This window comes from Odocoileus virginianus, chromosome 7, assembly GCF_023699985.2.
Source record: "Odocoileus virginianus isolate 20LAN1187 ecotype Illinois chromosome 7, Ovbor_1.2, whole genome shotgun sequence".
Taxonomy (NCBI): Eukaryota; Metazoa; Chordata; class Mammalia; order Artiodactyla; family Cervidae; genus Odocoileus; species Odocoileus virginianus.
The window spans coordinates 19,783,324-19,808,427 of record NC_069680.1 but is presented as its reverse complement, the minus strand read 5'-3'; the positions used below and the strand labels follow the sequence as shown (position 1 = coordinate 19,808,427).

The window sequence follows — 25,104 nt, the reverse complement described above, 5'->3', positions numbered from 1 at the left end:
CACTCAGTCATATCCAACTCTTTGCGACCCCATGAACTGCAGCACGCCAGGCCCCCCTGTCCATCACAAACTCCCAGAGTTCACCCAAATCCATGTTCATTGAGTCAGTGATGCCATCCAACCATCTCATCCTCTGTCGTCCCCTTCTCCTCCTGCCCTCAATCTTTCCCAGCACCAGGGTCTTTCCAAATGAGTCTGCTCTTTGCATCAGGTGGCCAAAGTATTGGAGTTTCAGCTTCAAAATCAGTCCTGACAATGAACACCCAGGACTGATCTCCTTTAGGATTGACTGGTTTGATCTCCTTGCAGTGCAAGAGACTCTCAAGAGTCTTCTCCAACACCACAGTTCAAAAGCATCAATTCTTTGGCGCTTAGCTTTCTTTATAGTCCAACTCTCACACCCATACAGGACCACTGAAAAAAACCATAGCCTTGACTAGACAGAACTTTGTTGGCAAAGTAATGTCTCAGCTTTTTAATATGCTGTCTAGGTTGGTCATAACTTTCCTTCCAAGGAGTAAGCGTCTTTTAGTTTCATGGCTGCAGTCACCATCTGCAGTGATTTTGGAGCCCGGAAACATAAAGTCAGCCACTGTTTCCACTGTTTCCCCATCTATTTGCCATGAAGTGATGGGACCAGATGCCATGATCTTAATTTTCTGAATGTTGAGTTTTAAGCCAACTTCTTTGATCTCCTCTTTCACTTTCATCAAGAGGCTCTTTAGTTCCTCTTCACTTTCTGCCATAAAGGTGGTGTCATCTGCATATCTGAGGTTATTGATATTTCTCCCCACAATCTTGATTCCAGTATTGTGAATAGAGCTGCTATAAACATAGAGGTGCATGTATCTTTTTGAATTACAGTTTTGTCTGGATATATGCCCAGGAGCAGGATTGCTGGGTCATATTAATTTTCTGAGGAACCGCCATACTGTTTTCCACAGTGGCTGCACCAGCTTATGTCCAAACAGTGTAGGAGTGTTCCCTTTTGCCCATACCAGGAGAGGTCAGATTTCTCACTCACTGCTTCAGATAGCATTGCAGGCAGACTCTACTGTCTGAGCCACCAGGGAAGCCTCATGAATACCTTCATGAAGCATCACTGAATCCCTCTTACTTACCAGGCAGGTACTTCTTGATACAGCACTAAAGAAGACAGATGCATTTCCCGAGCTCATGGAGTTTATGTTCTGGTGGCCTGAGACAGGATAAACAAGCTAATAAACTTAATTTCACATAGTGATGAGTGCTGTGAAGGCAATAATCAGGAGGCGAGACAGAGTAATGGGTTTGGAAAGCAGTTTAGAAAACATGGTCTGGAAAGGCTATTCTGAGATGAAGGCTGTTAAAAGAGGCAAAGGATGAAAAGGCCAGAAATGAGGACTAAGGACCCTAGCTTTTCCCTTCTTCAGGGGATCCTCCCAACCCAGGGATCGAAACCAGGTCTCCCACATTGCAAGTAGATTCTTTAACAGCTGAGCTACAAGGGAAGCCCAAGAATACTGGAGTGGGTAGTGTTATGCCCGATGTCCGAATCCCTGAGCGGGAAGAGAGAAGGCTTCCAAGACAATGCAACTCGCAAAAAAAGGGAAGTTTATTGCTGACTCGAGTCAGGGCTCCCGCCGCTCGTCCAACGCAGTGGTGTGGGGTCAGAGAGCGCTGAGCCCAAGCTGTTACCCAATTTATAAGGTGTGCATAAGCAGTTGGTAGCTGGCTTAAGCAGATTGGTTACATGTTTGCAAAGTAATCTTATTGGCCCAAACCTTCGCGGGCTTTTTTCAAACTTGGGTGTTCGTGGGCTTTTCAGCTTTCCCCTGATAGGTTCCCTTTTTCTTGCTAGACGCATGCTGATTGGCTGGCTCCCCGTTACCTGATGGGGGCGGGGAATCCCACCATTTCAGGGGAAACCGAAACCCAGGTCCGGGCCGCCTGCCAGCCCCGGCAGCCCCACATTCCCCCCTGTCTTTGTTTCTATGGAAGGCCCAATCATGGGTCTTTTATATCATCTATGGGGACAGTCGAATATTGAGATCTGAGTAACATTAGGTGGACGGACAGGCAGTGTGTTTTTCCTAACAACTCCCCCTTGAGAGACTTCATACTCAAGATGCTTTTTGGGATTTGGGGCAGAGGTCTCTTTCTTCTGTAACTTCTTCCTGCTGTGCCTGGGCGTAGGCCTGCCTAGCAGAGCAGAAGTCTCTCTATACCTGACCTAAGTTGGGGTGTTTTATATCTGAAACCAGCTTTTACTCTTGTAATAACAGCAACTTAGTTTGAAACTGTCGGCGCCTGTCAGAGGTAAAATAGACAGGGGCCAAACAGGAGACATAACATGATGGTCATCACTGGTCCCCAGAAACAGGAGGCACCACTGGGATGATTGGCTGATGGTCAAGCAACAGAGCTGTGTTTTAGGAATCTTATGTTTAGTCTGAAGTTACCATCTTCCACCTGGGTGAGGGCTCCAGTTCTGTAGAAGAACTCAAAAGACATCATTATGTATATTTCTTTTTTAGAAGAATAGGCCTGAAACCCAGTCTGGACCTGGCACTCCAAGGAGACTTGTAGCCAGGTGGCCAGTTGTCTAGTTTTATAAAAAGTAAAGTAGAAGTTATTAGCTTTTAGCAGACATTGTTTTGAGAATGGTGGCATCTAAGCCTGACACGACTCAGAAAACTCAAGTGTTTAGCAATACAATGTCTAATCTGAAATTACATCCATAGTAACATCTGTTTATTTTTCAGGATGTCTGAACCATTGCTGAGTACTCTATTTTGACCTTTAATTGTAAAAAAAAATTTTTTAATAGCCAAAGCAGATGGCACCATTAATGATGTCAGTGTTTCTCTAGGTATGAGAAGATGCAAGAATTGGGACTCATAAAATCTCTTGAAAAGATCTAACTATCTGAAGGCTGTTTTGCCAGTTTTTCCTAGAGCACGGAACGCCTCATTCTTGATCTTCACCCTGAACTCCCTTCAGGGCCGTTGAAAGTCAGCAGTTGCAGTGGCCATGATATAATCTCCGTAGATGTAGATGGCAAGTGTCAATCTTCAGTTGGCAGAGCCCCTTTTTGCTCACAAACTTGACCACGACTTTGAGGGGGGCATTTCATGACCATTTTATCCCATGGTACTGAGAATGTCCTTTCTCAGGCTTGGCAAAGATTTTGTCGACCGGCCTCTCAGTGTGCTGTTACTGGACTAGGCCATAAAACAGTATCCAAAATTCTCTGGACCACCTGTCTTACTAGCCTCTTGGTCCAGGAAAACATTCCCTCTTGTTGCTTTTTCTCATATCTAGAGTTACACTGTCATCATCATCGATCTCATAGGGAACTATATATTATTTTATCAGAGGCCTCAGTCACACATTTGGCACTGTAAGAAATAGCAATTTTGTAAACAGGTGAAATACAAAGAACATATCCAGCAGTACTAGTAAAGTCACAAGTAAGACTTAAGAGCTCCCATTAGATGTAGCCCAGTATATCCCAGGTCGTCTGACTTAGTCTACTCTGTACGAATCTTTATCTTTCAGGGAAATTATACATTGGCACCACTATCTATAAGGCACATAGCCCAGTTTTCTAGTTTTATTAGACTGATTATCTTTAGTATGATTTAATTGTTTTTAACACAGAGGAGACTTTAAACCTAAATTACCATAGCCTGGTGTTATCTATATAAATCTATCTCATAATTGTGGGAGATTTCTTTTTCTTTTGCTGAAACTTTTTTTTGTTGCACTGATTGAGCTTGAGGAATAGAAAAATGCTCAAATTTATAGCCAGAGTCAGAGTAGGCATTATTAATTGGCCCGATGAGGGGATCCCATCTGGTAGTATCACAGTGACCTGAATATGACTATATATATATATATTTTTTTTTTTAAGTAAATTTCCTCAGGGCCAACCAGTTAGAGTCTTGTAGTAGAGAAATTTACCAAGGTAACCCAGAACTAGATACAGGTAATTGGCCACAAACCCAACAATTGGATTGATTTTTAAAACTAGCATAGAATCAGGCCTATGATAGAAAAGCATTTGATTTATATGCAAAGGTCTAAGAAGTCAAGAAAACATTATAAATGATCATACGAATCAGGTCTAGCATCTTGGACAAGCTGTCTGCCTCTGATGTCGCTGTCTTCTCATCCTGGTGTAGTGTAGTTTTTCCTGATAAAAAGTCCTTCCATCCAGGTTGGAGACAGTCTCTTAAATTAGGTCTTTTTCCAGTCCTGGTTGCAGGTCATGAGGCATCTGATCTTCATCCAAAGATAGATTACTGAGATAAGCTTCAGAAACAAACTTTCACATTAATATCACATAACAGCAAAGAACTATCCGAGAAATGAGTCTTACTACATGCAGACCTCCATTAACAAACTGGGATTTAACATTTTTTGAAATATCTTTTTCTCTCTAAAGTTACCCTCATTTTTATCAAATACAACCAAATTAAGGCTAGTTTGCTTGCAAAATAGGTCTGTTTTCACTGATTTTGGTCTGATGATTTATATAACCATAATTGATCATAGACTTTTTATTTTGCTGAAACACTTATAGGATCTCAGACTGAACTTTTAATGTAAAACATGGCTGGGAAACTCACACCAAAGGCTTATCACAGATTTTGCCTAACAAATTTAGGTGAACTCTTTTTTTTTTTAAGGTCTCAAAAATTCCTTGAGATTTTTGTACCTGTTAGTGAGATAACCTTCTTAGCTCATTTGATAAACTTACTGGAAACTTAAGAGTTTCAAATTTCTGGAGAAGTCAGATAGAGAGAAAATATAATTGTTTTGTTTATAACGTGTAATTTTACCAAATTATTTTTATAATTAGTTTGAGAGGAAGGTTTTCTCTACTCCCGGAAAACACACGATTTAAACCTGTAATTTCTCAGATAGAAACCATAAAAGTTATAAGCATATTTGCTGGTTCATTCAGTCCTTTGTTAACTTATGTGAAGTCATCAGGTTTTTCATCAGAATACCAAGACATATCAAAATGTTAAGAACTCCATATAATTTCTAGGATATCTGTATTAGTAATTTTTCATACATTATAACATGAGCAGATGTATTACTCATTTGATAATCTTTTTCATGTAATTTAACCAACCAAATAAACAGCTTAATATCTCTCTTTAGGATGTTTCAGGGGCCCTCTGAAACACCCCAAAGTTAGCTAGATGTCAAAGGAACTTCAAAAGAATTTGATTCAGGAAATTTTATCAAAAAGATCAATTAAAAGCTTTAGAACATTTGGTCAGATTTAGTCAATGTTGATGGGTGTATCATTTAGCTTGTTGATATGTCACAATGGGCGCAAATACCAAGGCTCAAGGTCGAGTGAAAGTCAGCTCCGCCATCTTGGACCTAATTAGCTCTAACCAGTTTTCTTATGACTGTGTCATTTTTAACAAAATCCATTTATCTAACTAATTGTAATCCAATTTTAGAAAATCCTGATCATGCATAACTCTTTTTAGTATTTTTCATACTTTTTTACTGAAAGCACACTTTTTGCTTTTCTTTAGCAACCAAGAGCTAACTTTTATATTAGCATTTTATAGATTGGTGAGCATAAATACCAGTGATAATTTCTAAAACCCTTGCTTTCTTAAAACATTTTAGGATGGCATCAAACATTATTCATTTATAGTCCCAAATCTCTTTAAAAATCTAGAAGCAGACTAACATACACAAAGTTTCTATCAGCTACTTGGCCCACCTCTCTTAAACATATGCAGACAACCAGGATCACCTGACTCTTCTGAGAAATAAACACTCACACTTATGGTCAACTGATTTTTGAAAAGGGCACAGACAATGGAGGAAAGGACAAAGTATTTCCAACAGATGATTTGGGACAACTGGCCATCTACATGAAAAAGAATGAAGCTGGACCCCTACCTCACACCATACACAAACGTCTACTCAAGGTGGATTATGTAGTAACTACATGTAAGAGCTAAAACTATAATTCCTACAATAAAATATAGGGGTAAGTCTTCATGACCTTGGGTTAGGCAATGATTTCTTAAGTAATGATGCAAAATGCACAAGCAAACAAAAAAAGCAGATAAATTTGACTTCATCCAAATTGAAAAATTTTATACTTCAATGGATACTATCAAGGAAAGTGAAAGTCACTCAATCGTGTCCAACTCTTTCCAATCCCATGAGTCCATGGAATTCTCCAGGCCAGGATACTGGAGTGGGTAGCTGTTCCCTTCTCTAGGGGATCTTCCCAACCCAGGGATTGAACCCAGGTCTGCCACATTGCAGGCAGATTCTTTACCAGCTGAGCCACAAGGCAAGCCCAAGAATACTGGAGTGGATAGCCTGTCCCTTCTCCAGCAGATCTTCCCAACCCAGGAACTGAACCAGCGTCTCCTGAATTGCAGGCAGATTCTTTACCGACTAAGCTATGAGGAAAGCTCAATCATCAAGGAAATGAAAAGACAACTCACAGAATGGGAGAAAATATTTGCAAATCATATATCTGAGAAGGGACTTACATCCAGAAATACAAAGAACTCTTGTAAATTAATAATAAAAGACAAGTACCCCAATTTAAAAATAGGCAAAGGATTTGAAAAGACATTTCTCCAAAGATAATCATCATTAGATGTAAGGGAAATGCACATCAAAACCATAAAGAGATCCTACCTCACACTCATTTGGATGGCTAAAATCAAGAAAACAAACAATGGCAAGCAAGTGGAGAAATTTGAACCCATATGCACTGCTGGTGGAATGTTAAATGGTGCAACTGCTTTGAAAAACAGCCTAGTAGTTTCTCAAAAGGCTAAACATAGAGCTACCATAAGATCCAGCAACTGTAGTCATAAGTATATATTCAAGAGAAGTGGAAACATATGTCCACACAAGCACCTGTACACACTGTTTCATAGCAACATTATTTGTCATAGCCAAAAAAGCAGAGAAACCTAAATGTCTAACATCTGCTAAATGCATAAACAAATTTATAATCATACAAGGGACTATTATTTGGTCATAAAAAAGAATAAAATACTCATAAATGCTATAGCATGGATGAATCTTAAAGGCATTATGCTAAGCACAAGTTGTTGTTGTTCAGTCACTGATTCACTTCCAACTCCTTGTGGCCCCATGGACTGCAATGGGCCAGGCTCCTCCGTCCTCCACTATCTCCCAGAGTTTGCGCAAATTCATGTCCATTGAGTCAGTGATGTTATCTAATCATCTCATCTTCTGCCGCCCTCTTCTCCTTTTGCCTTCAATCCTTCCCAGCATCAGGGTCTTTTCCAGTGAGTCAGTTCTTCACATCAGGTGGCCAAAGTGTAGCCAGTGACAAAAAAAATCAAATATTGTGTCATTTCTTTTACATGAAATATCCAAATTAAGCATACAGATAGAAATGATTCGTTGTTGCCTGTAGTTGGAGCGAGAGGAAATAAGGAGTAATTGTTAATGGGCATGAGGTTCCTTCTTCAAATGTTCTAAAATTAGATTATGGTGATGGCATCACAACTCTTGAATAATTAAATCTAATCAACTACACAGTTTAAATGGATGAATCTTACGGTATGTGAGAAATATTTCAACAAACCTATTACAAATCTCACTAATCATAAAGATATCAACAAAACATAAAACATAAAGATACGTCAGTATCTTCCTAGCACTACAGTATGTTTCCCCATCTTGTTACTCAAGACCCTCTTAGCTCTTTTTCAACTTGTAATAACCTTGTAAAGCCGGTTGGTCTTCAAAAGATAAAGCAAGTCAAAGTTTCGTAATTAGAGGGAAGAAGTACTTCAACATTCAGAGGTCAGGTTTTTACTCAATAGGAAAGCATAGGTCAGAAAATATTGGTTTACAACATCTTAAAACTAACTTTTAACACATGCTTATTAACTGTTTGCATGGTGTTAATAAGCTGTATTTGTCTTTCTGAAGAATCTGAGGAGTAAGAAGAATAAAGATGTTTAGCCAGGGGTCCCACTGAATTTTTCTTCACTATTGTTGATTATCTGGTTCTCTGGAAGTGAGATGGTAGGGAGCAAAGAGCCAGTATGTCAAGGTGGTCACCAAGTTGGAATCCAGACACATGAACCTGGATTCATTTTCTTCCTTTGCCACTTAGTGGCTGTGTGACCTTCTGCATGTTGCTTAGCCTCTCTGTGCTTCCATTTCCTCTCTGTAAAATAGGAATTCTATCTTGATCCCATGAACAGAGGAGCCTGGTGGACTACAGTCCATGGCGTCATAAAGAGTCAACATGACTGAAGCAACTTAGCACACACACATCCTGATCCAGTTTTTATTTGAGGGCCTAGCCCATTGCAGTTACCTTTGTTTTTAAGAAGTTTTTAATAGGCATTTATGAGCAATATATCTTGGTTACTTTGTCCTGATTTAAAAAATAGTGTTGGCATTTTCTGCAGATCAGTATCTTATTCCTGTTTCATTAGTCCTGCTTTATTTTGATGTGTTTATTATTGAGTTACTTGTCCAAGTTCTTCCTTGAAACTCTGCTATCAATCAGGAAATAAAGAATTAAAGCATTTGATTACTGTATTTTGTTACTGAACAGTTGTGGCTCTACTGCTGCTTAGCTAGAAAGAGTGTGGAGTCAGAATGATGACATTGAGGTGAAGAAGCTCATTCTTCTGATGTGGAGGGGGTGGGGGGGGCAGTAAGGGACAGTAAGGGCAGGCAGCACTACACAAATTTCCTTTTAAAGGTCCCAGGTGGCACCACTCACCTGCCAGTGCAGGAGATGCAAGAGACACAAGTTCGATCCCTGGGTTGGAGGATCCCTTGGAGTAGGAAATGACAACCCACTCTAGGATTCTTGCTTGGGAAATTCTATGGACAGAGGAGCCTGGCAGGCTATAGTCCATGGGTTCACAAAGAATCGGACACATAATGAGCACATATACTTATGCATTCATCCCAGAAATTCTTCGGGGGTTGAGTAGGAATCTTTGTTACAATGCAAATATTTCTTGGCCATCAATAGCACATGCTGCTGCTGCTGCTAAGTCACTTCAGTCGTGTCTGACTCTGTGCGACCCCATAGACGGGAGCCCCCACGCTCCACCATCCCTGGGATTCTCCAGGCAAGAATGCTGGAGTGGGTTGCCATTTCCTTCTCCAATGCATGAAAGTGAAAAGTGAAAGTGAAGTCACTCAGTTGTGTCCGACTCTTCGCGACCCCATGGACTGCAGCCCACCAGGCTCCTCTGCCCATGGGATTTTCCAGGCAAGAGTACTGGAGTGGGTTGCCATTGCCTTCTCCCGTCAATAGCACATAAACAATAATAATTAAGTGCAGTCAGATAATCAGATTATTCTTTTCCTGAAATTTGGCTAGTAATAACTTATTGACACTAAGCATGTGTCAGACTTCCTACTAAGTGCTCTCTACATATGACTTTATTAAATCCTCTTGATAGTCTTGTGTCAGTGGTAATTTTATTATCCGTGCTTTACAGAGAGGACTCTGAGGTTTGGAGAGTTTAAGTGACTTGCTCAAGGTCATATAACCTCTAAGTCCTGGAGCTGGGATCTGACCCCAGGAAGTCAGAGTAACTTTGGGAAAGGGTAGTTAGGAGAGGTAACCTTGATGTGCAGTGCTGTGGGGAACTTGGACAGAGGAAGGCGATGTGGGCGGGCCAAGGTCTAGGGGGAAAGGGCCTCGAGAACATGTTCCACTGGGCTTTGCAGTCAGACCGGAGATTTGAGGTCACCTCCAGGGGGCATCCCCAAGCACCAAAAGCTACCAGACATCTGAACAGGTGGGCAGGAGCACCAGTGTTGCCAGCTTTTCATGTTCTCCTGACTTTAACATACACAGGGAAGAAGAAGGTCCCATGTAACTGTGTTACTCTTAGATGCTCATTCTGAGGTCTGATTTCTTCTTTCCTTCCTTTCTCTCCCTCTCTCACTCTGTCTCTGTCTCTCTGTCAGGAAATACACAGAGTTAACACCACTCACTGAGAACTATGCCTGGTTCAGGACAAAACAGACAGAACCTCATCCTTCTGTCTAGAGGGGATACAGAGAGCAAATTTACATGAAAAGACTGAAAATTGCCACGATGATCCAAGATGCCATGAAGGAGAGGTAGGTGCTCTAGGAAAGTGGGAACTAGGGGAATCTGGCCCAGTCTGAGAATGAAGTGAAACTTGCTCAGTCATGTCTGACTCTTTGCAACCCCATGGACTATATACAGTCCATGGAATTCTCCAGGCCAAAATACTGGAGTGGGAAGCCTTTCCCTGCTCCAGGGGATCTTCCCAGCCCAGGGATCAAACCCAGGTCTCCCGCATTGCAGGCAGATTCTTTAGCAGGGGAGCCACCAGGGAAGTAGGGAAGGATTACCTGAGGCAGTGACATTTCACAAGGATGGCAGTAGTAGGGGTTAACCACACAAAGCTCAGGAGAAGGTTTCAGGCTGGCAGCTCTTTAAGGAAGGAGCCCCGTGGGCTGGAGCATGAAGATTCTGAGAGGAGGCTGGGGAGGCTGGACTGTGAATAGAGGGCAAATTTCCAGATCTTCTAGAACAGGAAGTAGGCAAATTACGGCCCCCTGCCTATTTCTGTAAATACAGCTTTCTTGGAATACAGTGACATTTGTTTATCTACTGCCTGTGGCTGTATTTGGCTACAATGGCAGAGTTGAGTAGTTACAATAGAGAACGGATGGCCCACAAAATCTAAAATATTTCCTTTCTGCTCCTTTACAGAAGAAGTTTGCAGACCCCTGACCCAGGGGTAGTTTCCAAATGAAACCAGTGCTGGGCAGACAAAAAAAATATCCAGTGACATAACGAGGCCTGTTATATCTATACTGACCAGGCCAGTATCCACAAGCTGTGAGAGGAAGCCACTTTGGCTCCTGTGGCCAGAGCGGAGTAGACCAGAGATCGGTCCCAGAGCAACCCGCAACACACATCAGTTGAACAAAAGAAGGCTGAACAACACTGAGATGACTCAGCACAGATGCGGGGTGAGGGGGCTTGAGGAACTAACCAATCAGACCTTCTCTTTTGGAAATATAAGTGCCAAGTCAGCAAAATAAGGAGGGCTATTTGCACTCAAATTAACAAGGCCAACATTACTTAGAAAAGTGCCTTGGTTTCTAAATACGTAGCTTGCTCCTGGTCACCCCACATCCCTGGGGGTAAACAGGAATCCACACAGTAAATGCCTCTTTGACTGAAGGAAAAACCACACCTGACTCTTCCTCCCAAGGAATTTGCCTGTCTTGATCACTATAGTCTGATGCCCTGGGAATATCTTCCTCTGCCTTTTCAAGAGAAAATATTTCCGTCTTTGAATTCTATTTATTAATTTGATTGCGCTGGGTCTTACTTCTGGCATACAGGATATTTAGTTGCAACAAGTGGCATCTAGCTCCCTGACCAGGGGTTGAACCCCAACCCCTCTGCATTGGGAGCTCAGAGGCTTAGACACTGGAACCAGAGAAGTCCCTGTGTTTGAATTTTAGACAGCAAGAAATGGGCTACTTTTCTGACAAGGAATATGGCCAAAAGAAAGACTCCCTTATTGAAAGAGAATTTAAACACTTCAGTAGGTGGTTAGGAAAATGTAACCACAAGACTTTCTAGAGAAGGAAACTGAAATAAAAGCTAAGCACCACAGAATTAGTAACCCACTGGCAGCTGGGCAGGAGTCCTGAGTTCAAGTCCCTGCTGGGGCACCAGGGCAAGTCACTTCTTTCTTCTGGAAAATCAAGTTTCAAAGTCATTCATTCCTTCTACAAAGCTGTAGATTAATGACCGGATTAAAAGGGTGGCTGAAGAGTGAATGAGGTGGAAAGTGGAAGATGATAGGCAATAGGCACCAGGTCATCTGGAACCTTGGACTTCACTGTTCAACATCAGCTTTCACCTTGCCTGAGACAGGGAACTGTATAAGTTTCTTGTGGCTCTTATAGCAAATTAATCACAAACAGTGGCTTAACACAAATTTATTCTCTTACAGTTCTGGAGGTCAAAAGCCCAACTTTCAGCAATCTCACTGGATGGAAATTAAAGTGTTCCTTTCTGGAGGCCACCACAATTCATGCTCTTGGCCCTCTTCCATCTTCAAAGTCAGCAATAGTAGACTGAGTCTTTCTCCCATCATGTCATTCTGATCTTCTGTCCCGCCTCCCTCTTCCACTTAGAAAAAAGAAACAACTTCTGTTTGGTTATTTGACTGAGCCAGGTCTTAGTTACTGCACGTGGGATCTTAGGCTGCTGCATAGTCTCTTAGTTGTGGCCTGTGGGGTCTAGTTCCCTAACTAGAGATCGAACTTGGGCACCCTGTATTCGGAGTTCAGAGTCTTAGCCATGGGACCTCCAGGAAAGTTCTCTCCTTCTTCCACTTTTTAGGACTCTTATGATCATACTGGACACAACTGGATAATCCAGAATAATATCCTCTCTTAAAGGAAGCTGAATAGCAACCTTAATTCCATCTGCAACATTAATTCCTTTTTTTTGTATAACACAACATACTGAAGGGTCCTGGGGATTAGGATGGGGACATCTTTGAGGGGGTCACTATTCTGCCCACCAAGGCACCATTGGTGGTTTTGAGCACTTGAGTGAAACAATCAAACTTATGCTTTAATGCAGTCACAGGGGCATCTGTGTTTGAACAGACATCAAGGTGGCCAGGGAAGAAAGACAGAGGCCAGTGAAGAGTCTGCGTTGAAAATCCAGGCCCAATATGGTGGTTGAACCAGGATGTTGAATTGGTAAAATTCCAAATATATTTTGAAGATAGAGTCAACAGAATTGATCAACAGACCATATGTAGATATACGCAAAAGAAAGGTATCAAGGACAACACAAAAGTTTTGGCCTGAGTACCTGGAAGAACAGAGGCACCATTAGCTGAGGGCTGCCCCTCAGAAGAACCAGTAGTGGTGAATATCAGCTTAGCTTTGCACAGTATTATGTGAAGCCATGTGGTTGAATTAGATCACCTAAGGAGGGAATATAAAAACAGAAGAGGTGAATGTGCCCTGGGACCCCATCAGTTACACTGATTCCCAACAGTAGATCTGGATCCACCAGTAGATCTCAAGGGCTTACAAACTCCAAGCCTCTTGCAGCTGCAGCCTATCATTCTCCCCCACAGTTACCTTCCTCTGCTTCGCAGAAGAGTACAGCCAAGGGCAGTGTCTCTTCTCTCAGTCTTAATGGGGCATTCTGGTATCACCGCTGCCTCTTCCCTAGCCTCGTCCTTCAAACAAGTGGTCTCAAAGTTTCAGAAAAATAGGGTAGCTCTCTCTCACTTTTGGTGAGAGGATGACATGTGAATATATTCATTCATTTAATAAATATCAGTTGAGCACTTACTACATTCCAAGCTCTATGTTGAGGACTGGGAAACACTGTTGTTTATAAGACACATTGTACAAGTGATGACAAAAAGATGTGATCATCTTGTATCAGGATTGAGTCCCATGGGTTCTCAAAGGAGTTGGACACAACTCAGCGACTAAACAACAACAGAGACCTGAGAAATAGCCAGATAGCTGAAGGGATATATTTCTCTAAAGCAAAAGAGGTCCCGAGGTGGGACTGCAAAGTTGTTTAAAGCTTCAGTATCATCAATGTTCTTTCTGTTTAACTATCTTCAGTGCATTCTAAATTTCTCTATGGTTTTCTCCATATCTTGTGATATTTGCATTATTTTGTATCATTTTTATAAATGGTTAGTAGGTTACTCACAAAGCCTCCACATTCACATGCTTTGGCTTTTTCATCCTACTTGTTTCCTCACCAAGAGGAATTCAGAGTTTAATAGCAGAAGTGGTTCACACCTCTGTCTGGCTGGAGAGAATGCTGGTCTTATTTGTACCACATCTTCCAATATTCAACTGCCTTTCCTCTTGAAATGGATACTTCCCAGGAAGGCTGGTGGGGCAGATACATTTCAATGACATCATTTGAAACTCATTAAAAGGTCAGCAGGCTGGCCAAGTACTTCTTCCTTCAAAAACATACTCAGAATCATAAATGTTGAGAGCTGGTGGGGTCAAAGGTTCTCAGACTTCTGAGTTTCTGTGAACTACCATTAATATTTTTAAAAGGTTGCTGAATTTCTATTTTTCCCGAGAATGCCATTAAAAATAATAAGCTTCTAGGAACACAGTATCACCTCCCACAATGCACAGGACATCCCTCATAACAAAGAATTTTCCAGCTCCAAATGACAATAGTGCCAAGGTTCAGAAACTCTGGGTTAGCTGCTCTTAATGAAAGGCATAAGAAGAAAAGCCCCCAACCTGGCAGACATTTGAATTGGCAGACACTGTTGAAATGTGGGAGTGGGTTGGCCAGATGGGCTATGATGAGGTCAGCTAGACAGGAGGTGGACTGGCTATCCCAGGCCTGGGCAGGGTGGAGGGACAGGGCCAATGCTTATGGACATCTTAATTTTTAAATGGGATAAGGCACATAAAATCTGTAACACTAAGCCTGACACATGGGCTTTCCTGATGGCTCAGCAGTAAAGAAACTGCCTGCAATGCAGGAGACGCCAGTTCAATCCCTGGGTTGGGAAGATTCCCTGGAGAAGGAAATGGCAACGCATTGCATCATTCTTGCCTGGCAAGTCCCAGAAAGAGAGGAGCCTGGCAGGCTACAGTCCATGGGGCAGCAGAGATTTGAACACGACTGAGCATGAGCACGAATGAACGAACTTTAGGGGACAAATTCTGCTGGGCACCTGATCAACCCTATATAATGGATTGAGAAGATCTGAGGTTCTCAGAGGTAATCTTAGGATTAAGGATGAGGTAGGAGGGCAGAACAGGGAACAGCCTGCAAGATGGAGTCTGAGACTGAGACTCCCAGGAAAATCATCAACTTCTGTGTGGGGGAGGGAAGTGGGCGAAGAATATTTTAAGATGCTTAATGCATTAATGCACAATTTGAAGGTTTTGTATCTCAGTAATGTGAAGATTACTCAGATAATTTTTCACCTCACCTCCAGCTTCTGGGATGTTTAGTACAATGTGAACGTGTTATTGGCTCAGTCCTGTTTGACTTTTTGCAACCTCATGGACTGTTGCTCACCAGGCTCTTCTGTCCATGAAACTTCCTGGGCAAGAATACTGGAGTGGGTTGAGATTTCCTTCTCCAGGGGCTCTTTCCTACCCAGGGATTGAACCCAGGTCTTCTTCACTGCAGGCAGATTCCTTACCCTCTGAGTCATCAGGGAAGCCTTACTACAATGGTGCAGGAGTATTACAAAGGTTTTTGGTGGAAATTAAAGGTCTACATTTCCCATTTGTGTTGAAACAGTATAGAACTGAGACAGCAGCCCGGAAGCAGAGGTAGGAGTCAGAGGTGATTGCAGGGAAACAGGCTGCTTGGAGCTCCCAGATACCCCTACAGGGTTCTGAACTTCCACAAGATGTGGAATATGGTTTTGAGCCTAGTTCTCTCAGCAGGCTTACATTTTCATAGTAAAGGAGCCATTCTGGTCTCATACTTGGGCATGGGGCTGCTGCTACTGTCGCTTCAGTCCTGTCCAACTCTGTGTGACCCCATAGATGGCAACCTACCAGGTTCCTCCGTCCCTGGGATTCTCCAGGCAAGAACACTGGAGTGGGTTGCCATTTCCTTCTCCAATGCTCAAAAGTGAAAGTGAAGCTGCTCAGTCGTGTCCAACTCTTATCAACCCCATGGACTGCAGCCTACCAGGCTCCTCCGTCCATGGGATTTTCCAGGCAAGAGTACCAGAGTGGGTCACCATTACCTTCTCTGACTTGGGCATGAGTAAGTAAGACGAGGTCAGCTTGGTTCCAAAGTTCTATACCTGCTCCAGCTGGGTCAGAATTCTGTGTTCGTTCTGGACTCACCCAGACTCAGGACAGTCACTGGCTTGGGGATCTTCCAGAACTAGAGAGGAGGCCTGCCCTGGCCCCTTAAGGCCATCCAGAACCTATGAGACTTTTAGGTATGGAGTATTCTGACCCTTAGTTCAGAAAACTAAGATCATGGCATCTGGTCCCATCACTTCATGGCAAACAGATGGGGAAACAGTGACAGACTTTATTTTGGGGGCTCCAAAATCACTGCAGATGGTGACTGCAGCCATGAAATTAAAAGATGCTTGCTCCTTGGAAGAAAAGCATGACCAACCTAGACAGCATATTACAAAGCAGAGACATTACTTTGCTAACAAAGTCCATCTAGTCAAAGCTATGGTTTTTCCAGTAGTCAGGTACTGATGTGAGAGTTGGACTATAAAGAAAGCTGAGCACCGAAGAATTGATGCTTTTGAACTGTGGTGTTGGAGAAGACTCTTGAGAGTCCCTTGGACTGCAAGGAGATCCATCCAGTCCATCCTAAAGGAAATCAGTCCTGAATATTCATTGGAAGGACTGATGCTGAAGTTGAAACTCCAATACTTTGGCCACCTGATGCGAAGAACTTGACTCATTTGAAAAGACCCCAATTCTGGCAAAGATTGAAAGCAGGAGGAGAAGGGGACCACAGAGGATGAGATGGTTGGATGGCATCACAGACCCAATGGACATGAGTTTGAGTAAATTCCGGGAGTTGGTGATGGACAGGGAGGCCTGGAGTGCTGCAGTCAGTAGGGTCCTAAAGGGTCCAACACGACTGAGCGACTGAACGGAACTGATCTGACCCGAGTGAGAGCAGGGGCAGATCTTTGTGTTGTCCCTGCGGTTGAGGCACAGAAGCATTTATGATGTAACCAGACGGCAGGGGGAGTAACATTGTTGCTGGGCAACCTGGCTTCATTAACTCTATGGCTTTCCTCAAGGTGCCACCCTGTGCAAAATTTCCTGAAGTCTTTCCTCACCCCCACCCTTCCCCCTACCTCAACTCCCCCTTCCTGTGCCCCAGGGAACCAATCAGCCCCCTTCCAACTCTAGCAATCTTCTTATCCTAGTACAGAGTAGTGACCGAAGACTTAGGGTTTAGTTTTAGACAAACCAGGCTCCATTGTGTAACCCGGCAACTTCCTTTCCCTCTGCACCAGCGTTTGCATTTGTAAAACGGATGGTGGCTAACTAAAACTGTCTCTTAAATGGGCTAAATGTGGCAATACACTCAGGGGCTTAACCCACTGCAAGAGCTTGACGGTGACTATTCATCTTCCAATCATCTGGCAAGTTCATCTCACTCCTCATTCATTCCTTGTAGCGGTTCTTTTCTGTCCTTCTGGTTTAAATCTCAAATATCTATCTAGGTAGTAAAGTTAGTTCGCATCTGACGCCTTTTTTTGGTCTGTCCCTCCTTCCCAGGGCCCACCCTCTGCGGACGCAGAGCGTCTGTTGGTCAGACTGATGGTCGGTTACGGCAGTCTCCGAGGCAATGCAATCTTGTCCTCGGCTTGGAAAGTCTCCGAACCGCTAGCTCAGATCCTCTGCGGCGCTGCCCTGCAGGGAAAGCCGCCAGCCCATTCTCAGGGGCGCGAGTGGAAGAATCACACTGCAGCAGAGGTAACAGACAGGGACCGAGGCCAATGAAGGGGGATGGGCGCATTAGAAGATAACGGGATAACCGGGATCAAGAACGCGCCGCCACGCCCTCTCCGCCCGGCCTCTTATCCTCCAGCCGGTGGCCCCGGTTATCCTCCTAGATCCGGACAGCGGCTTCCGAAGTGACAGCCACGTGGACTGCGGGGGACTAGAATGTTGGCGTGGGGGGCGGGGCTGGAAGGGCGCCCGAGAGGTGAAGAAGGACCCGCGTACGCATGCTCGGGCGCCGGCTGCCAGGCGACGCCGCCGGGAGCGAGTACGCTCCTGACGTCACGCGCCGCTCGTCCAATGAGCGGCGGCCGGAGGGAGGCGCCGTTCCGCCCCCTCCCGCCCCCGCGGCCGCCGCCGCCACCGCCACCAGGGCCGCCGCCTCCGGGAGTGTCTGAGGGGGCGCGGGGCCGCCGCAGGCTTGGGCGCCGCAGCGCGCGGTCCGGAGCCGCCGGACGAGGCCCAGCGTGCAGCTTGCTCCGACCCCCGCCGCCCGATGTCCTCAAGATGGAGGCAGCGGGGAGGGCGGCGTGAAGAAAGCGGCGCTGTGGGCGCTGGGGCAAGGGCCCGGGCGCCCCAGGCGGCGGCGGCGGCGGCGGCGGCGGGATGGGGCTGCTCCTCATGATCCTGGCGTCGGCCGTGCTGGGCTCCTTCCTCACGCTCCTCACCCAGTTCCTGCTGCTCTACCGCAAACAGCCCGAGCCGCCGCCGGACGAGGCCGCCCGCGCGGCGGACGGCTTCCGCTACATCAAGCCGGTGCCGGGCCTGTCCCTGAGAGAGTACCTTTATGGCGGCGGCGGCGGGGCTGAGGAGCCCTCTGGCGGGCCTCCCGAGGGCGGCGCGACCCCGGCCCCCGAGACCCCCGCCCCGCCGACGCGCGAGACCTGCTACTTCCTCAACGCCATCATCCTGTTCTTGTTCCGAGAGCTGCGGGACACCGCACTTGCCCGCCGCTGGGTCACCAAGAAGATCAAGGTGGAGTTCGAGGAGCTGCTGCAGACCAAGACGGCTGGGCGCCTGCTGGAGGGGCTGAGCCTGCGGGACGTGTTCCTGGGCGAGACCGTGCCCTTCATCAAGACCATCCGGCTCCTACGGCCCGTGGCGCCCTCGGCCACCGGGGAGCCCGACGGCCCCGAGGGGGAGGCGGTGCCCCCCGCCACCACCCCCGAGGAGCTGGCCTTCGAGGCGGAGGTGGAGTACAACGGGGGCTTCCATCTGGCCATCGACGTGGACTTGGTCTTCGGCAAGTCCGCCTACCTGTTCGTCAAGCTATCGCGGGTGGTGGGGAGGCTGCGCTTCGTCCTCACCCGCGTGCCCTTCACCCACTGGTTCTTCTCCTTCGTGGAGGACCCGCGGATCGACTTCGAGGTGCGCTCCCAGTTCGAAGGGCGGCCCCTGCCCCAGCTCACCTCCTTCATCGTCAACCAGCTCAAGAAGATCATCAAGCGCAAGCACACCCTTCCGAGTTACAAGATCAGGTGAGAGGAAGGTTGCGGGGGAAGGTCGCCCGGGCGCGAGGGCCCCCTGGCTGCTGGGACCCGGAGCCTGGCGGGGCATTGCCTCCGTCGTTGGGTGGGAAGGGCAGAGACTTATACAGCCCCTGCTTTCCAGGGCCCTTCCCCACCCTGGACAGGGCCCTCGATTAAGTACCCACATTCGTTACTTCCGAAAGGCATTAATAAGAAGCTGGAAGCCTTTACGTGTGCTCTTGGGCATCCACGGTGCTGTCAGCGCGGGTCGAAGCAGCATGTTGAAAATGGGAGGGAAGTCCCTCCCTCCCCGGACGGCTCTGGGACTGTTGAGAAACTATTTCTCTAGGTGGTTGCTGCATTGAGGGCAGCTTTGCAGCATCGCCTTGGCCACATTGAGAAATTGTTCGTGGACACCAAGTACAGGCATGAGGAGTGTGCTGGGAGCTGTTGTATTTTGCAACCGCAGGCCAGTTTTGCCCTGGTGCTTTGGCAACTTTCAAGGCAGAGGCAGCATCTATTGGAAAGGAATACTTTTCCACTGCAAATTGAAAACGAGTTGGGAGCCTATACATCTTGTAGTTCTCTGTTCCTTTTGTGTTAATGTCGTCTGGGGTAAATTCTTAGCACAACCCCAGGCTGCCCCCTGACCTTTCAACTCTACTTGGCTGTAGGCTCCTCCCACAGTACCTGAAATTGCCCAGCAGGTAGTATTTTAAGATAGGTTGGTGACTTTAACTTTGTAAAGCCTACCTATATCTGGCGGCTTGATTTTTATGTAGTATACTATTTTGATTAATGTACAAGGGTTTGGGGCTTTATTTATTTTTAATATCGTAGAGGTGGAAGGGGAAAAGAAATTTTGTGGGGCTGGAGTCTTCACTTTGGGAAGGCTTGTCGGTGTTGAAGGGTCATATATGGCTATTTCTTCTAAAACAGATACATTTTTAACTTAAAGTGTTTAATCCTTTAGGATTTTGTTCTTTACCATAAAATCATGTCAGTCTGGTACTTGCCTCACCTAGATCCCTTTAGTGGAACTTACGTATTTCTAGATCACTAACTTGCTACCACAGTTTAAAACATCAGTGACCCAGGTAATTCAGGAATGCTTTTGTTTGGGATGGAGTGTTGACTTGTATTATGTGGCAGGTTTGCCTTAGTAATTGTGTTTGTTTAGGCTAATAGCTTAGTGACAGCTTAAAACCGTCAAGTGGCAGAAATTTACAATGGAATATTTTCCATAGATTTGCACAGGATGGTGAACTGGTCATACACTGTCTCACAGATTTCCTGTTCTGTGAAGTAGAACATACTTATGAAACCTACTCTTTCAGCTCTGGAATATGTGACTAAATTCTCAGTGAGTTGCAGTGTTTAAGCAGTGAGGTGTTTATAGCAGTGTGTGGCTGAGAAAGTCATGAGAGAAAGTTGTTACAGATTTTGATATGTTTTCACAACTTCAGTTTTAATATTTTCTAAGTGGCTTTAAGATGCCAAAAACTTGACTAAGCTATTACTGATATTTGGGGGTTATTTGCAGGATAGCCAGCGGTAATGGGATTACGTGTCATTTTGGGTGGGTTGGTTGGTTAGTTGTTTTCAGTGTTGACTTGAAATTCAGTTAAATCTGAAGGAAATTGTGATTAGCAGTTATAGAGCCATTAATAGGTTTATTTGCTTTGAAGGAACTTTTAGCGTCTTTTTAAATTGAATAGCATCATCATTTAAAATATAGTCAAATTTTTAAAATTTACTGTATCCAAAAGGATTTTTAGAAAACCTAAAAATCTTGGGTGTGTTTGGGTATTATGATATTTTAACTTTTAAACCTTAAAAGTTAAATGGTCACCTCCAAAAGTCTACACTCTTGGGCTCTATATTCCAAAGCATAGTCAGTAAGTACTGCACAGAATATATCATTCAATTTGTAAATATTTACTGTGCATCTGCCATGTGCTTAACCATTATTCTGGGTACAGGGTTTCAATACAGTCTCAACCCTAATGGAGGTTGGAGTTTAGTGAGGATTGAATTCGCTGTGCTTAATAAGATTTAGCTAGAATGTCATTGATGGGGTAACACTGAAGTAACTAGGAAGCTGATTTTAGTTTAGTAAAAGAAAATGATAAAAGTATGAGGATGGAGAGTGCTGCTTCAGAAAGTGTTGAGTTCTCTTATCTGTGTGTAGCTGTTCTGCCAGGAATATTTTAAACTACTGATATTGTGGAGCAAATTCAAATTTCAGCAGAGAGAATGGATTAAAATACATGTAAGATGTGTCACAATTCTCATAATGAGAATTAGAGTAGCTGTGGTTTCTCCTTTTGTGTAGATGGGGGAAGAGTGCTCAGAGTAGTTAAATAACTTGCCTAAAGTCACACAGCTGTCCGATGGTGCAGCCCAGCTCAGATGCAGCCAGGCCGCCCTTTGTTCTTGAGCCGGAGCGTGCCGTCCTTAAGGGACTTGAACGTGCGGTGTCCTTGCAGAGGAGCCGAGGGCTCTTGAGAGGCGCGTGATGTGCAGCTTCCCCCTAAATGAGAAGTTTTGAGAAAGAGTCCTTTTAAACTTTTTAACATTTAAATCATAAGGTTAAATCATTGGGTGCTACCCTATTTAGCATTTCATTTTTAATCCAGCATATTTTGTTTCCAAATAGAAGGTCTTGCTAGTTTATCCTTTTTAGCTGCCTAATCTACTTAGTAGAGCTAAAGCAGTAAAGAAAACTATATTGAATCTTAGGGTCTTTTGGCACTTGAAATTATTATAAAGGAGAAATATGTTAACTGTTGGCCTTGTTGTCACTTCTTCCCGCTCTTCATTTGTTTTTCCATTTTCATGTTGCTAAAGTGAAAGTGTAAAGTGGCCCATCAGGGCTACCAGTTCTCATCAGATGAGAAGGCAGCTTAAGTGGTTGGCTGCTTCATGAGGACCTAGCTGATAGACACTTCATTTTATCCAGGTAACATAGTTGGTAAAGGCTGTAGTATTTTTTAATGAGTACACATTTTTTTACATATTATTCTAATTTTATTAATATTCCAATGTCACTATCTCAGTGTTAATTTTTTTGAGTTTTTTCTTAAAATGTACACTTTAAAATAGTAAATTAAAGCCATCATTTTTAAAATTATTATTAATCAAAAATAAATCTTCAAGAGAAAAAGATTACCATCAGTGTTCTTTTCTTCTCTCATTTTTTTTTTTGTTCTCAAAAATTTTGTTTTTATTTAATTTCCTATTAGAGAATTGTGCGTTACCAGTGCTCTTGACTACATGGAGAACCCATCTTCAACATGAAATCTAAGTAATAGTCCTGAGGAGTTTAGGGTTTGCGAGTCAGGTATTTGAGATTCTTGCTGATGCTTCTCTTCCTAGGTTATCATTGCTGAGTAGTCAGCACTGGTTGCATATTCAAAGGCCAGATCTGGTTCGTAGGTACTTTTAATTTGGCTTGCACTGTAGTTTTTTTGTTTCTTCATTGCCAGCATTTAAAAATGGAAAATATTGCATGATTTGGATTTCTGGCTTCTCTTAAGAAAATCTGGAAGACCTTAAAGCACTAGGCCTGCATTCGTCCTAGCAGTAATAAGATGGGAGAGATGGAGTCTAGGTTCAGGAAGCTCTTACATAGAGTGAGTCCCCGCCCACTTGCTGCATTTACTGATGACACTTGCCTGGCCTGGCATTATATACATTTGAAATTGCTTACTAAATGAACATTACTCTTGCTCTTCACTGCAAGTGGGAAGAGTGTTAGTAGCTGGGTAGTAGAGGGTGATCATTTTTATCCCTTTTTAAACATTATATCTTTGAAAAACCTTTCACTGAACAACTTTATTTTATAAAAGATATTATCATTATAATATTGAATGCTAAAAACATCATTCTATTGGAAATCTTTTAAAAAGCCCTTGAAATGTTTTTCGTTTCTCTGCAGTGTAGTGATACTAAGTAGATAGTGGCTGCTTTTCCGTTGAGTTTGCTGGACTTTTGCTTTAGTGCAAAGTGTGGGTCATCAGTTAACTAGGTATAAGTGTTTACTTCTCTGAGTTACAAATAAGGGGGCATCTACTTATTGACACTATTTGAATTTAATAAATTAGTATGGAACAAATATCAGAAAACTTCACTTTTCAAGTTCATGGACTATCTTCTGAGCATGACTATTTTGTCGAAACTTTCATTCTTTTACTCTTAAAAATGTTCTGATATATATTTGTAGAAAATTTTCACATATTCTTAGTGACTGGAGATTGAGGATAGGTCTATATTTAGTTTGATAGGGTCTTTTAGCATAATTATCTGTATCTTCTCTAATATATGATTAATTTCAGAGAACTAAATTAGACTTGGTCTGGAAAGCCTCATACTATATAGAGCAGCTTGTAATTGTGTTATTTCTTCCTTGGTCTGAGATGAGAAAGAAAAACATTTATTCTTAATGTTAATTATAACTTTTAAAAATTTTATTGAATATTGGAAGTAAAGATAGTTTCTAGTAATCAATGTCTTCTTAAAAATTTTCAAAGTGAATTCTCTGAAAGCTGACAAAATCATTTGTAAAGATAAATGTATGGTACTGTGTTTATTCACTTACACTTTCATACTTTTCTTTCTGTATATAGACAGATTTTAAAAAATATCTTTGCTTAGGCTGGAAAATACTTTAGAATAGCTACTAATTATAATTTTACTTATATTAGTAGAAAAAATTCACCTTTGGTACTTTGGGATAGTGAAGACAAGGACATTGGGGTATCACGCGAGCTGTTCTAGAGTAATGATGTAATGTATTAGCTAATTTTTAATTTGTTATTTCTTGTACTTCTGCTCAGATGAGTATCTCTATATAAATGGACTTGTAAGATGACATTGTCTTAGATAAATAATTGTCATTTTTTAAATAGTCACTTATTTTTAGTAACTAAAGATAACTGAAGTACTGAAGACTACCATACCAAGTGGAGAAGGAAATGGCAACCCACTCCAGTATTCTTGCCTGGACAGTTCCGTGGACAGAGGAGCCTGGTGGGCTATAGTCCATGGGGTCGCAAAGAGTTGGACAATACTAAGTGACTAAAACACACACACACACCCCATAGCTAGTGTTGTAAGAATATGATGATAAAAATGGTTATAGCATAGTTCATGCTTTCAAGCTGGTTAGTCTTCCTGGGAAAAACAGAAAACAGTTCAAGCTCATTATACTGGCATTTGTATATATTTAAGACCTTCAGTTTTGTGAGAAATTAAGAGGAGCGATCAGTGTCTGCTAGGCAAACACTTGATTACTTTGTGCTGTATAATGTTTTGTGACCTTGGAATACCTGAGTATGCTCCAGTTTAGTGCTGGTTTTAACTTCTTTCAAGTTGGGTTTTCTTCAGCTATTTTGAATTACTATGATTTAGGCATTTAAAACACTTTAGATGGAAAATAGTATATTGAAAATTAAATCTTTGCTCTAAAAATTTGGCTTACATATTGAAAAGAGAGGAGTAATAATGAGGAGGCTGTTTGAGTCTAATCAGTAGTGTAGAGATCTGTTGGCTTCCAAGAAAGCCCTACAGTGTTACTGGAAATAGCCAAAGCAGATCACTATAAAGTAGATTGCATTGAAGGAGCATGCCTGATCAAACACTTAATATTGACTTATAAGTATTACTAGTCTATCATATGAGATAGAGACACAGGTAATAAAATCAGTTTGCTAACTATATGCAAAGCACTGTGTGTGTACTTCCATATACTTGCTATCTTTTTTCATAGTTACAGGAACTGTGTAGGAGAAGTTGGTATCTCATTTTTACAGAGACAGTGGAAACTTGAGACTTAGGGGGTTAGTGACCTTCTCAGAGTCTTTTTAAAAAGTCCTGGACTCCTAAAGTCATGTGTGTTATTTCTACGGAGATAAATCAATGGTTACTTTACCAGGAGTTTGCAAACAAACTGGTGCTAGGCTTGAAAATTAAGAATGACTTTTACATTTTTTAACTTTACATTTTAAAGTTGTTCAAACAAAAAGAAGAATGTGCAACGGACCATATTCACCTGTGGATTCTAAAATATTTCCTTTCTAGTCCACTGTAAAAAAAGGTTTGCTAA

At 43.1% G+C, this 25,104-nt stretch overlaps 1 protein-coding gene across 1 annotated transcript in view; it reads left to right on the top strand.

Annotated features, from left to right (window-relative positions):
• The first annotated feature begins 17,338 nt into the window (after positions 1–17,338).
• The window catches only part of PDZD8 (PDZ domain containing 8), a 76,918-nt gene continuing 69,152 nt past the window's right edge, over positions 17,339–25,104 (top strand). The window contains exon 1 of the mRNA XM_020891043.2: positions 17,339–19,007. Coding sequence (XP_020746702.2) covers positions 18,136–19,007 — 872 coding nt within the window. The 5' untranslated portion in view covers positions 17,339–18,135. The remainder of the gene's footprint in view (positions 19,008–25,104) is intronic.